We start from the raw sequence: 13,122 nt of genomic DNA on the forward strand, positions 1-13,122 counted from the left end.
TCCATGATGTTAAAACCCAAGGAGGAGCCTGATTCCTCTGTGAGCATCAGGAACCTTCCCCCATTATAGTAGCTGGGACAGAGATATCAGAAAGAAGCAGCTATTGAGACCATGAATGTCAGGTATAGTGAAGACTTATATATGGGAATTGAAATATCATTACCAGAGGTAAGGTCCTGTCAGTTGTCTAAATAAACCAATTACTTCTTTATTTTCCATATTTTTTGTTAGACCACAAAGTGCTTGAACGATAAGAAAATTCCAAAAATATATTTAATGTTGTGTGTTCAAAGCTATAGAGCTAAAAGTAAACATAGAATGAATTAAAGGTTCAGTGTGTACGATTTTGGTGAAAGTATCTACAGGCAGAAAATGAATATGAAATAATCCTACTGATGTTTTAACTAGACTGCTTAAATTCAATGAACCCCTCATATTTAAATACTTCATTGGACTCAGAGAGGAACTGAAACGATGTTGGTGACTGAAGGTAAAATGTCAAGGTCACGGTGACCTCATGTTCTTATGAATGTGATATATCACAAACACCTTCAGGGAATTTGGTTACATACAACACAAATATTCACTTCAAGAATGATTTGATTACAAGTAGTTCAAGGTCAATGACTTCACAAAAAGGCTTTTTTGCATCGTTAATGTCCCGTTTGTTGTATAACTGGACAAAAATGCTGCCAAAGAAACAAATCAAAACATTAAGTGCAGGGAAGAATACTAAATCAACTAATTAAATTGCTCACACTGAGAAGGTTGGTAAGAGAACTCAGGTGATCCAAGAGCTGAAACTCAAAACAGAGACACAGGAGCTGGACTGAACAGAACCAAAGTGAAGAGACGACCTGACACAGACAGAATAACTGAACCCAGGTGAAACACATGAGGTCAGGTGCACACAATCACAAGATTGAAATGACCAACAATGACACATGGGGGGAACAGGAAGTGAATGTCACAATAAAACAGGAAATGGCACAACATGGACGAAACTAAACTGAGGCGAGGGACACACAAGGAAGGGGAAGATTAAAATACAGAGGACACATCCAAAAACATGAATATACAAAAACAGAAAAAGAACAAAAAGCTTTCATGCATTATTCAGCGCATCTTGTCTGGATCGAAAAATGACATCAGTGCCACAGGAATAAAATGTTCAACAACATTAAAGTGGAAAAGCACATAGTAAATTTTAAATGTTTATTCTGCAGCTTTAATGTACAAACACATGTGGGATGATCATCTTTAAATGTGGAAACAAACTTATTTCCCAAACTTTGTGCTGTGATGCACCGCTCTGCTTCTATTTACATTAGAATGACAGGTCGGGCTGTTCCTGCTGCCCTCGTTCCTCTCGTCTCTTCACCATGAGTGCAATGCATGATGGGATATATTGTTTGGTTAGTGACCATTGGTTGTTCACTATTTCACATTATGCATTGTGGGAAACAATGAGTCAATTACATGGGTATATTAAAATCTTTAAACATTAAGACACCATAACAAAATGGTAAACTCAGCATATAGGTCACTATAGAGTGATTAGTGAGGGATTTGGAACACAGCCATAGACTCATAGATGAACTGATTAGATTTCAGTTGGTGGTGGTTAACTTATATAACTTAAAATATGTTTCTTCTCTTGAACATGATATTTCAAGTCTGTCGTTCGATCATTTTTTCACATTTTGAGCAGTTGTCACTTGAAGATTTTGAAGATGAACAGATTAGATTTCAGTGGTCAAAGGTCAGGGTGACCTCGTATGAGTCCAGACATTTTTTTTTATACAGAAATAAACTGCACAGGTTGAAGTAGGCAAACAACCACAGGGTGGAAGTTTATTTCTGAGTTGCTTGTTTTTGTGAATTGTCTGAGAGGCCTGATCAAACTGTCTTGTGGGCAACATGCAGCCTGGAGACCAGAGGATCCTCACTGTGTTGTGAATAAAAGATCCAAGTACTTCTTCACAAAGCTAGTACCACTGTAAACTTGTGTTTTCTTTCTCTCCTCATTCTTGAAGTGAAGCTGCAGGACACCTCTGGACCTGATTGACCCTGCTGTGAAAGCAGACATTCTGAAATCAGCAATTTTTCAAAATCCATCCTGAAAAACATTCATAGACCCAGGACAGATATAATACAGAGTTTGATGACATCAAATAACCCTGAGGGATCCATGTTGTAAAGATGAACACTGGATACCTGAAGGCATGCTTCAATATACTTACATTGTCAGAATGGTTGTTGTAATTAAAATAATGTATAGATGATAGCATAATAATAATAATAATAATAATAATAATAATAATAATAATAACATTAATTTAATATAATTATTAATAATACTCATTTGTTTTTCTTCTCTTCTCATCCTTATATTCATGTTGGATGGAATTAGAGGTGATCACAACATTAATAAATAAACATTTCAAACATCCCTGTCACAGAGGTATCATTGGAGACAAACAGACATTCATTCACTCACCACCTGCACAGGGGTGGAGGCAGAGACCAGTCTGGGTCAGATACGATCAGAACTATCTGCATAGTGAGATGCTTCCAGAGGTTAACGAGAAAAAAATTGTTGTTTGCATCTTTGCCTTTTTGCATAAAGAGTTCAACAGAACACTGTCTATTTTCAGTAGAAGAGGAGGAGCTGCTGTTACATTTCCCTAAAGCTGCATTAGAACTGGTTAAGTTAGGTGTTAGTGGTGAACACTGGCACAGACAGTCCACAGAGCAGCATCAGGATGGAAGGGATCTTCATTGGTGTCTTGTGTCTCTCAGGTCAGTGAATTTAACTGTTTGTATGATGTCTAACAGGAAATCTGAATATAGAGATTAATTTGAGTCTTCATACATAACAAAAATAACTGGTTTCATCCTCAGGGTGCCTCACCTTCTCCACATGCCTCCTCCATCAGTACCACTTTGTGTCTGATGTAATGAATTGGACTGAAGCTCAGAGCTACTGCAGAGAGAAGTACACAGACCTGGCCACTATTGAAAACACTGAAGAAATGAAGAAACTTAAAGACACAGTTCCTGCTGCTGGTCACAGCTCTAAGGTTTGGATTGGCCTGTACAGTCATATTGACTGGAAGTGGTCAGATGGGTTCAACCAGAGTGGAGCTGAATATAGGAACTGGAAGGAAAATCAACCAAACAATCATGAAGCCGATGAGCTCTGTGTGTCCAAGGATAATGAAAGGAAATTGTTTGATGAGGACTGCCACGAACAGTTTCCATTTGTCTGCTACAGAGGTAATGATGTGCTTTATATGGATTTTTACTGAACAACATAATGTATAATATATGATTTTGAAAACCATTGTGTGATCTCAACAATCCCTCTTTTGTTCTCAAACTTAACTGCAGGAACATTAGAGGATCCTGACTTTGTGCAGGTGACTACAGCAAAGAATTGGTCTGAGGCTCAGAGGCACTGCAGAGAACACTACACAGATGTGGTCACTGTGACGAATGACGCTGACAGAGACAAGATACAGAACTTGACAATACCTCTCAATTTGGCATGGATTGGTTTGTACAGAGATCCTCAGATTTACTGGTCCGACGGGAGTAACTACTCATTCAGCTCCTGGTATCAGGGGGGCCACCCACTTGGCTCGATGAAAGTCGTATGTGTTGTTGCAGACTTGAGGCAGGGAGGAAACTGGAGTTTAATTTCCTGTGAAGAAAGAAAACCATTTGTCTGCTACAGCATGCGTGGATGGTGCTTCCTTGAGTGAAAGAGAGAGAACACATCCTGACATTAGAAAAACAGTTATTGTCTCAATAGCGATTCTTATAACATTAATGCATTAATTAATATTCTGATGATATTTGTTCTGTCTATTGTTTCTTTACTGTGAGATAAACTAGAAATATCTTGTGATGTACTTGTATGTTATCACTTCATTAATCTGCTCTGTGATGGTTCTTCAAGACAAACTGACACTTTAAAACATTTTGACTCTCTCTGGTTTCAGACTCCTTCACTAATTCTCCTTGTGAATGAGATTTCAGCTCTTTGCTCTCAGCAGGTTTTTTTGTCAGATTTAAAACCAAAATTACTAAAAAATCTTTACAATTCACTGGTTTTGGTTTTATGGAAACCCCTGTCTTCTAGAAAATAGATTGGTAAGATTAAGTAGATAGACAAAAATGTGTTAATTCATAAATGCATCAATAAATATACTAAATGCAACAAAAAAAACTTGTATGTTCTTCTATTTTCTTGTTGATATAAAATATCAAGAGCGCACACATAAGGAGCTTCATTAAATATATTGTATTGAAATAGTGACCAGCAGAGGTTGCTACATGTTACCAAATTCCTCAGATCTCCAAACATGACCAGCTAATTATAACTTTGAATGGACATTTCTCTTCTTGGTGAACTGTGACATTAGGTCATAGTTGACAAATCAATTGGCCACCGCAGTATTGATCATCATATTTGCAAGGGGCCGGCTTTTTAGGCTATCTATTAAATCATTTATATTCAATTGATAATGTGAGATTGTTTTGGTAAATAAACAATAAAAAATCAATGTAAAAATAATATTTCACTGCTCAGTAGAAAACACAAGGGGTAGAGAAACATAAAATAAACGGAACATTTGGTTATATTGTAGTGTTGGTTCTCTGAGTGAAGAGACTACCTCTCCACTCTATTACATATTCTACATATGTATGGGAAATGATCCCCCTCTCTCAAGGTGCGTAGACATTTATTTTATATACACCAGCTTGCCCGGCCACGCCCTGCAGTTCAACTATAAAACACCTGTGCTGGCTTGAAATCCATTGATAGATTGATTGACACATGTCTCTGAGAGCCCTTAGAGTGGGAGAGACAGTCTCTTCACTCAGAGAACCAAGGTGACAACGTAACCGAGCATTATCTGTTGCATTGAGATTATCTCTAAAACATTTTCCATACGTAAGGGGCAACACTTTTAGACACCTTGCAAAGAGACGATACATCCCACAAGCCGGAATTTGACAAATGCACAATTTACAAATGCACACTATTTTCATACCAACCAGCTCAAAGCCCCATAGAACACAAAGGCCAAGCCAGAAAGGCAGAAGGCTGCAGAGGTTCGTCTTCAAGATGCAACACTGAGCAAAGTAAACAAATATTGGCTCTGCAAGATGTAGAGGTCAAAGTAAACAGGATGGCCACTCTGACACTACAATGACACTCAGTAGAGCGCAAACCTCTGTCAGCTCCCACTATGAGCAGCACTTACGACTGTGGAGAGAAAAAACTCCCTCATTAACTGGAAGACACCTCTAGAACCAAACTGATTGTGGGCAACATCTGCCTCGACTGGTTGGGTGAGAGGAGATAAATGGTGGAGAGGTGGGTGGAAAAGAGAAGAGAGAGGGGCGGAGGAGACAGAGGGGAGAGACAGACCTTCTTTCTCTCCTCGTTCTTGAAGTGAAGCTGCAGGACTCCTCTGGACCTGAATGTGTCTGCTGTGAAAGCAGACATTCTGAAATCAGCAAGTTTTGAAAAATCCACCCTGAAACACATTCATAGGCCCAGGACAGATATAATACAGAGTTTGATGTCATCAAATAACCCTGAGGGAGATGAGTGAATACAAAGAACTCCTGCCAGAGAGGATTTACAAAGCAGCCAGAACACTGGAAAGAAGAGTTATCATGTTGACTCCTTTAAATTATTTTAGGATGTGGAATAATTCTTCCAGGGATTGCTGCTGTAGAGCTGCTGTTTTAGTTGAGATCAGGAAACACACAACATGCTCGGGCTGAGTTGGTGCTCGGGCCTAGAAGGACTTGATCTGAGACATGTGGGGCAAATTGTGTCTCCATGAACACATCCAGCAGCAAGCACTTGAAAGCCAGACTTGAGTAAAAGTACAGATATCTTACCTGAAAGTGACTCCGGTAAAAGTAAAAGTCACCCGTAAGACAATGGCTTGAGTAAAAGCCTTGTAGCTCATATTAAATGTAGTTAAGTACTAAAAGTCTCTGGTGTTGAAATGTATAAAAAGTACAGGTACCAAACTTAAAAATGCAAAGTGCTTTTTATAGTAGGCCTATACAGACACACACACAAAATTATTCTCTTCAGGCTTTATTTCTACTTACAACAAATATACATATAATGTATAATTTTACAAATTTTGAACATCAGATGCAGAGGTTTAAATAGCAATGGACTAGTGCATCTGAACTTCTAAGGAAGACGAAGAACCAACACAACAGAATAAACCAGGCCCTCTTGTGTCTGCCTAATAACATTAATAGACCACAGTATAACCAAAACATTCTGTAAATATCACTAAACATGGACCTTCCACTTTCTAATCAGCAGGAGTGATACACAATGCCCCTAATGGTGACTCAGCAAAAGGAAACAAGTTCTAGGCACACAAAATTGGATTGTTTTCCTCTTTCGTTGACAACCTGCACAGTGCTATACAGAGCAGAAAAAAATCACCGGACACAGCCTAGTTTTGCTGCAGGCCAAATTTCAGACCAGATAACAAAGACTGAACTGAAGTGAGCTCCTGCATGAGCACCTGGATTATTCTAAAGGGAATAAATGGATTGGGAATGTAGTTTAGTGAGGTCCTCTGATCGGCTCCGCAAGAGTTGGTCACGAGCGCCGAGAAGACGATCAAACTGGACTATCAAGACTAGAGGAAGTAAAACTTGTAACAAAGTTTCTGAAGGTGAACCTGCGGAGGGATCATTACCGGTACAGCCTGCTCGACCCCGGTTGACCAAGGCAGCCCGACCGACCTCCGGACGCTTAGGGTCTCGCGCTCCCCTAAGGATGGACCTTGAAGAAGTTGAACAAATTTCCTGTATCAAAGAAAACAGTGTTGGACAGGCTTAGAGTGCACATGCAGCAAAGCCACGTTGGAATAGATCTATAATTTGTGGCTGAAAGCTTATAGCAATCGGTGAAATTCTATTATTTTAACAAAATTTGAGATTTAAAAGTGACATTCCAACATTTAACATAGTTAGTGTTAGTTTACACAGTTAACCCACCATGACAAGTTTTACTCAGTCTGTAAAAATCCATGAACTGTATATAATGATGGACGACACATCTCCACTGGAAATTTCTTTATGTTAATCAAGTCATTTTAGTTTTTTCCATGTAATTCCACTAACATTGAGGGGGAAGTCTGTATGGTACATTTTTGTATGCAGTATATCAACGGAAAGACTTTCTACATGTTTTTGGGAGTATTAGTGTGTACTCATGATCTAGATATGTTGGTTGCTTCTTCCACACGTCTTTATGAATGTACTCTCCTGAAAGCACAGTTTATATGTAGAACAGTTAACCCCTCCCTCTCTTACCTTCCCTGAAGCCTCGTGGGGAAGGAGCGTCTCTTACAGATGTTACAGTAGCACGTTGGAGGCCCAGCGCAGGCTGCAGGCTCGAGCCCTTTCTCCATCTGAGAGCTTTCAGGCCCTGATGACCAGGGTTTTTACACACAAGCTTTTGCTTGCGTGTTTGAGTATGAACTGCAAATACACAAGAAGACAATCTGTCTGAAGGGTTGTGTTTGTTTTATATGATGTTTGTTCCTCTAATATATTATTGTTTATCTATTTGATTTCAATTTCTATACACTCAAAAAATTATTCAAGCCGTTTCTTCCATGTGACACATTTAAATATCCTTCTCTTTATTAATATAGATACATTTAAATAGTGTACAAAAATATTTTACTGATGTAACACCAAATATTTTAGTTGTTTCACTCACATTCATGAATGCAAAAACTTAGTATCTTATTATCATCAGATACTAAGTCATAACAATGAGAAACAGGATTTGTATTTTCTTCAAAACGTTGAATTGAGCTTCCATAGATTTTTACCCGATCATTGAACTTCCTTCTATGAAACTGCAGTTCATGTAAGAATTCTACTTTATATTTTTGTTTGTAATTTTCTATTGTGTTGTTCAGCATTGTATTTAAAAAGTGTTTTGTATTTGGGCTGTTTAGGCCTCCGCCACTGAGGGTGCAGAGAGAGACATTGCACTCCCAATCATGGGGACATACACTGTCCGAAGAGATGGAGATGTGGAGCCAGAGGACGTGGGGATTGTGATTGAAGGCATCAAAGTCATGGAGAACTTAGGGAGGGTGATAATGGGGTTCATCATGCTGTTTGGGATCATTAATGCCCTTGATCGGAGCTTTCCAGACAACCTCAAGTACACTTTCGAGTTTATTCAGAAATGAATTTGAATTGGCACAAGCTCAATGCAAAAATACAGCAGCTGAAAATAAAGTTGTTTGCATGAGCAGGAAACACAGCCGACAAAGTTTTGTGATCTCAGTGATGTTTTCCTGGGTCTGACACTTTTAAAGACTGGATTTCCATGAGCTGGGAGAAGTCTGTTCACATATGGAAATTCTGTCCACATAACTTCCCCTTTCCATCTATGTGACTTTGACTCTGCTCTACACCTCTTGTGTACTGCTGCCTTGTCACCTTCAAGACTCTCAACTCAGGCCAAATGGACATAAACAGGATTATACTGTAGTTTTCATTGGTTGTGAATGACCTCTTAATGCTGCCAGTCACTCTGTTACAGATTAGAAGCTACACTTAAATAACTGCTTTAATGAGTTAAAATGAGTTAAACTGGTGAATGGCTATTTCTGAACAATTGCGATCTATGTTGCTAGATGCATGGACCCAAGGGGAGAAATTTCTATGTAAATTGGCTTCTTTATGCTGAATGGATGTCATGTTACTATTTGTTTCCAGTGCACGTCAAAAGGTTCGGCATTAAAGAAATGTGTATTCAAGGAAAAGTTCATATTTACTTCAGCTGACTTTAAAAAAGATAAGTTGGTGTTATTTAAATCAACTTAACTTATCAACTAGTTAATGTAATAATGTTATTTTTGCTTTATGTTAGATATGAGAAGTCTAAAAATGACAAACAGAGACACAGACAAAGGGAGTAAACAGTCCTGCAGATGCACTGTTGGATTTTACCACCGATAAGTCTCTGATTCCCTTCTTGCTCACTGTGGATGTCTTGCAAACATAACACAGCTTTAAAACATAAACTTGGAGGGAATTTTAGGCCCTATGATCAAACTACAGTGCCACTGAGTAAACTGCATAACTCCATCAAGGCCCAACAGTCCCCTTAAATTCAACCAAGTTGCACCAATCATGCTAGATCTCTTTTATGAAAGGATCTATTTGCAGAAAGTGAATATAAAGTAATGCAAGTGATTTTTTAACCAGTGTGTTTCATCTGAATTCAAAAAATTGTGGACTTCTTTCCCTCTTAAATGAGCCCCTTATATTTAAATACTTCATATTTACATCAGGTGCGGGTCTGGAAGGGGAGCAAGCTGTGAGGTGAACTCAGATGCAATATGCAACTGCACCACTACATCTCACCAAATTCTACAAACTGAATCTTTAAATGTGCATCTTACTGAATCAGGAATTGGACATGGATGTTTGATATATCATTGTCCCCTCTGAGTAAATTGTGGCCCCTGATTTATGAAAATACTTCACCAGCCTCTGGAGAACAACCCCCCAAGCTAGGTTGTCCTTGATATTGAACTCATTACTTTTCTCTTCTGGACAGTCTGACAGGTCTTGACTATGACCTGTCAGACATATTCAGCCAGAAGTGACCACACTGAAAGACATGTTGCTCTAATACAGTGATTCTCAAACTGTGTGGTGTGCCCCAGGCATAACAGGTGAGGCGCGCGACCGGGAGGGGTAAATGTGAGGAGGAACTAATGTTTGACGTCCGCATGTCTTTAACGGCGTAACAGTAAACAAATCGCCCTTTCACCGTGGCCAGGTGTCGGCAACCTGCGGCTCTTCAGCCCCTCTGTAGTGGCTCCCTGTACAGTGTTGTGCATGTCCAGCATACTTTTCGTGAACGGTGAACTTTACGAATCAGTTTTCATATGTTGAACGATAACGTGAGGGAACGTCACGTTAATTTGTTAAACATCATCGTTTAACAAATTAAAGGGAGAGGCGGTGGCAGAAACTTGGACTATGGGCAGAAAAGGTCTCTGGTTCGTCTCTGGTTAGACTCCACGGAGAAACAACAAAAAGATGAACCTGGATTGATCTGTCCAAAAATCCAAGTTGATTCTCCCTACCCTGTCTAGTGCCCCTGAGCAAGGCACCTTACTCCCCCAACATCTGCCCCTGTGCGCCTGTATTGGGATTTTTAATACATAACACAACACAGACAAACAATTATCTTCTGGTTCATACAATTCAACCTAGCTGCGACTAGGGGCCAGAGCACTCTTGTCACTTTCAGACTTTGAGTCAATGGCCCTGAACAATGAAATCACATTTGATTTATACTAATATAAGCCCCTCCTTTCACACGTCTCTTTGTGATGTTTAACGCCAGTGGTAAGCTGTAAGGCTTCTGACCCTCCCCCTTTTCATCCTGTGCTGTGCACGTCTTAATCTTGGGAGTAATTTTACAACCAGAAGAAGCACAGGACTCCATGGCAGTCCTTGGTGCCAAGGTGCGCCTGATTTACCTCTGACCTGGGCCGAGTGTGAAGTAACCTCCTTCACTTCGTACGGTCCAGTCCACCTGGGTTCTGGCCACTTTCTCTTGTGAACCTTAACTCTTACCCAGTCACCAACTTTTACCTTCGGTCCTGCAGCTTCCTCCGGATCAGTCGCCAGGGCCCTGGAGACCTGATTGGAGAGAGCTACAGTAACAGCAGTTAAAACCTTCATATAACTTGACATTTCAATGTACATCCAGGGGTGGCACGTGACCTCCATCCCTGGGTGGACCAGGCATAACTCTGCCTGTCAACAGTTCATGTGGCGACAGGTGTGTCTTACCGCCTGGGGACGACCTCATTGTCATCAACACCAATGGCAGGGCTTCAACCCATGTCATTTTAGTGTCTGCACAAACTTTCGCAATTTTGGCTTTCAACGTTTGATTGGCTCTTTCTACAAGGCCTTGTGACTGTGGATGATACACTGAGCCAAACTTGTGGTGAATGCCCAAGGCAGCCTCTACCTCTCTTAGGTGTGTGTTGTTAAAGTGTGTGCCATTGTCTGAGCGGATGAACCGTGGAACCCCATAACGGGGGATCAAGTCCTTCTGCAGCCACTTGATCACTGACTTTGCATCCTCCCGTCTGGGGGGGATGGCTTCAACCCATCTAGAAAACCTACATACCATTACCAACATGTATCTCATTCCCTGCACTCTCCCGTCTGCACCCATGTCTGTATAGTCTATACTGATGTCTTGGAAACAGGCTGCAGGAACGGGATATGAACCTATGGGCGTTTGGAAAGGTCTTCTAGGATTGTGGTTCCCACAAATGGAACATTCGTCACAGAATAGATTGGAGATGCTCTCGAGATGTGGATGCCACCGTAGGGCTGAAATTCTCTGGAAAGTTCTGAGTTTTCCTTCATGGGTGAGGCCATGTGCTTCTTTGAGCAACATGGCACAAAGTTCTGCCGAGGCAACGATGCGTCCATCATGGGACCTCCAGAGGCCTTCTTTAGACTTCCGGGCCCCCTTTCGTCTCCATGTGGACCATTCATACGGTCCAGCCTTTCTCTGAATTTGGACGAGTGTGTCTTCAGTGAGCTCAGGGAACTGAGCTGGGCTGGGGGATGCCATGACCATCTGAGGCGGCGTGTAACCTCCTACCTCCTTGGCAGCTTGGTCCGCTGCATTATTTCCAGCACTGATTCTGGTTTGGTTGGTGTCGTGTCCTTTGCACTTCATGACAGCCAGGAGTCTGGGCAGCAGAACTGCACTCAGGAGGCGTCTCATTGGAACTTGATGTCTGATCGGTTGATCACCGGTGGTCAGGAAGCCTTGTCTCATCCAGGACGGGCCATCAAGCTGAATGGCACCATGTGCGTATGCAGAGTCAGTGTAGACATTTACAATTTGTCCTTGCCCCAGCTCTAGGGCTCTTGTGAGGGCTGTGACTTCAGCTAACTGAGCTGAAGCTGGCTGGGGAATGATTGCAGCTTCCAAGGTGGTGTGACTTCCATCTGGGTGTTGCTGCACTACAGCATAGGCGGCCACATTGCCATCTTCTCCTTTGTAGCAGCAACCGTCCGTGTACAGCCAGGCCTCAGCATTCAGAATGGGATCTGCACTCAGGTCTGGTCTGAGCTTGTATTCCTTGATCGCAAGTTCTCCACAAACATGGGGTGTTCCACTTGTAATGTTGGTTGCCATGTTGTTGATGCTTGGAACAAAGGTTATGTGTGACTGATTGCACTGGACCTGAAGTTTGGTCTTCCGGGCTGCACTGAAGGTGAACTCTTTGCTCTGGAGGAAAGCTGCAACTCCATGCGGGGTGTGAATCTGAGTTGGATGTCCCATGACGACATGGCTGGTTTTGTCAATGGCTTTCGCTACAGCTGCAACGTATCGGGCACACAAAGTTTGTCCTGTCTCGACCGTGTCGAGTTTGGAGGAATGGTAAATGAGGACACATCGGTCTGTTGAACGCCTTTGGAATAATACTGCATTCACAACACCACCCATCTCTGCAACATCAAGATGAAATGGCTTGGTGTAGTCTGGTGTGGCCAGTGCAGGACAAACCGTGATGTCTTGGTATGGGCAAGTGTTCTGGGAGTGTGGTTTCCGTGGTGGCAGGGATGTTGAACTTCCACATGTCTTCAGTGGCGGCCTTGAGAACTTCTGGGTCTGTAGTGGCAATCCAGGTCAAACCTTGTGCTCTCTTCATCATGGGGCCTAGACTGCGAGCTTCATGGCCAAATCCCACAGTTAGTGTTACATGTGGAGCAGATTCTGTGAGCTGGTACCATTCTTCAGCAAAGTCATCCAGTTTAACCTCTGCAGCCACTCCTTCTTTGCCACACACTATACTTGAACATGTGATCTTGGGTTGTAGATGAGCCATGTTCTCGTCCCAGTCTTCCTCATATTGTTCATCAGGGTTCGAGGTGACATTAAGAGTGCAGTGTATGTGTGAGAGGGGAGTTTTGTATGGGTGTAAGGCATAGATTTTAGGTTTGTATGTATTGAACAGGAACTGGATGTGTGGTGTTGAGGGG

The 13,122-nt window shown here is 41.5% G+C and overlaps 1 protein-coding gene across 1 annotated transcript; it reads left to right on the forward strand.

Moving 5' to 3' along the window:
- Positions 1-2,645: 2,645 nt before the first annotated feature.
- On the forward strand, positions 2,646-4,225 carry LOC128430086 (secretory phospholipase A2 receptor). The gene is made up of 3 exons (XM_053416041.1): positions 2,646-2,802; positions 2,905-3,279; positions 3,394-4,225. Exons 1-3 carry the CDS (start codon positions 2,766-2,768, stop codon positions 3,765-3,767), a joined length of 786 nt encoding a protein of 261 aa, XP_053272016.1. The 5' UTR covers positions 2,646-2,765; the 3' UTR covers positions 3,768-4,225.
- Positions 4,226-13,122: the final 8,897 nt, after the last annotated feature.

This window comes from Pleuronectes platessa, chromosome 23 (genome assembly GCF_947347685.1).
Source record: "Pleuronectes platessa chromosome 23, fPlePla1.1, whole genome shotgun sequence".
Lineage (NCBI taxonomy): Eukaryota > Metazoa > Chordata > Actinopteri > Pleuronectiformes > Pleuronectidae > Pleuronectes > Pleuronectes platessa.

Coding starts and splice junctions, on each gene's coding strand:
- LOC128430086 (XM_053416041.1), top strand. CDS start 2,766: ATGGAAGGGATCTTCATTGGTGTCTTGTGTCTCTCAG. Junction 2,803..2,904: donor TGGTGTCTTGTGTCTCTCAG/GTCAGTGAATTT, acceptor TTTCATCCTCAG/GGTGCCTCACCTTCTCCACA. Junction 3,280..3,393: donor TCCATTTGTCTGCTACAGAG/GTAATGATGTGC, acceptor ACTTAACTGCAG/GAACATTAGAGGATCCTGAC.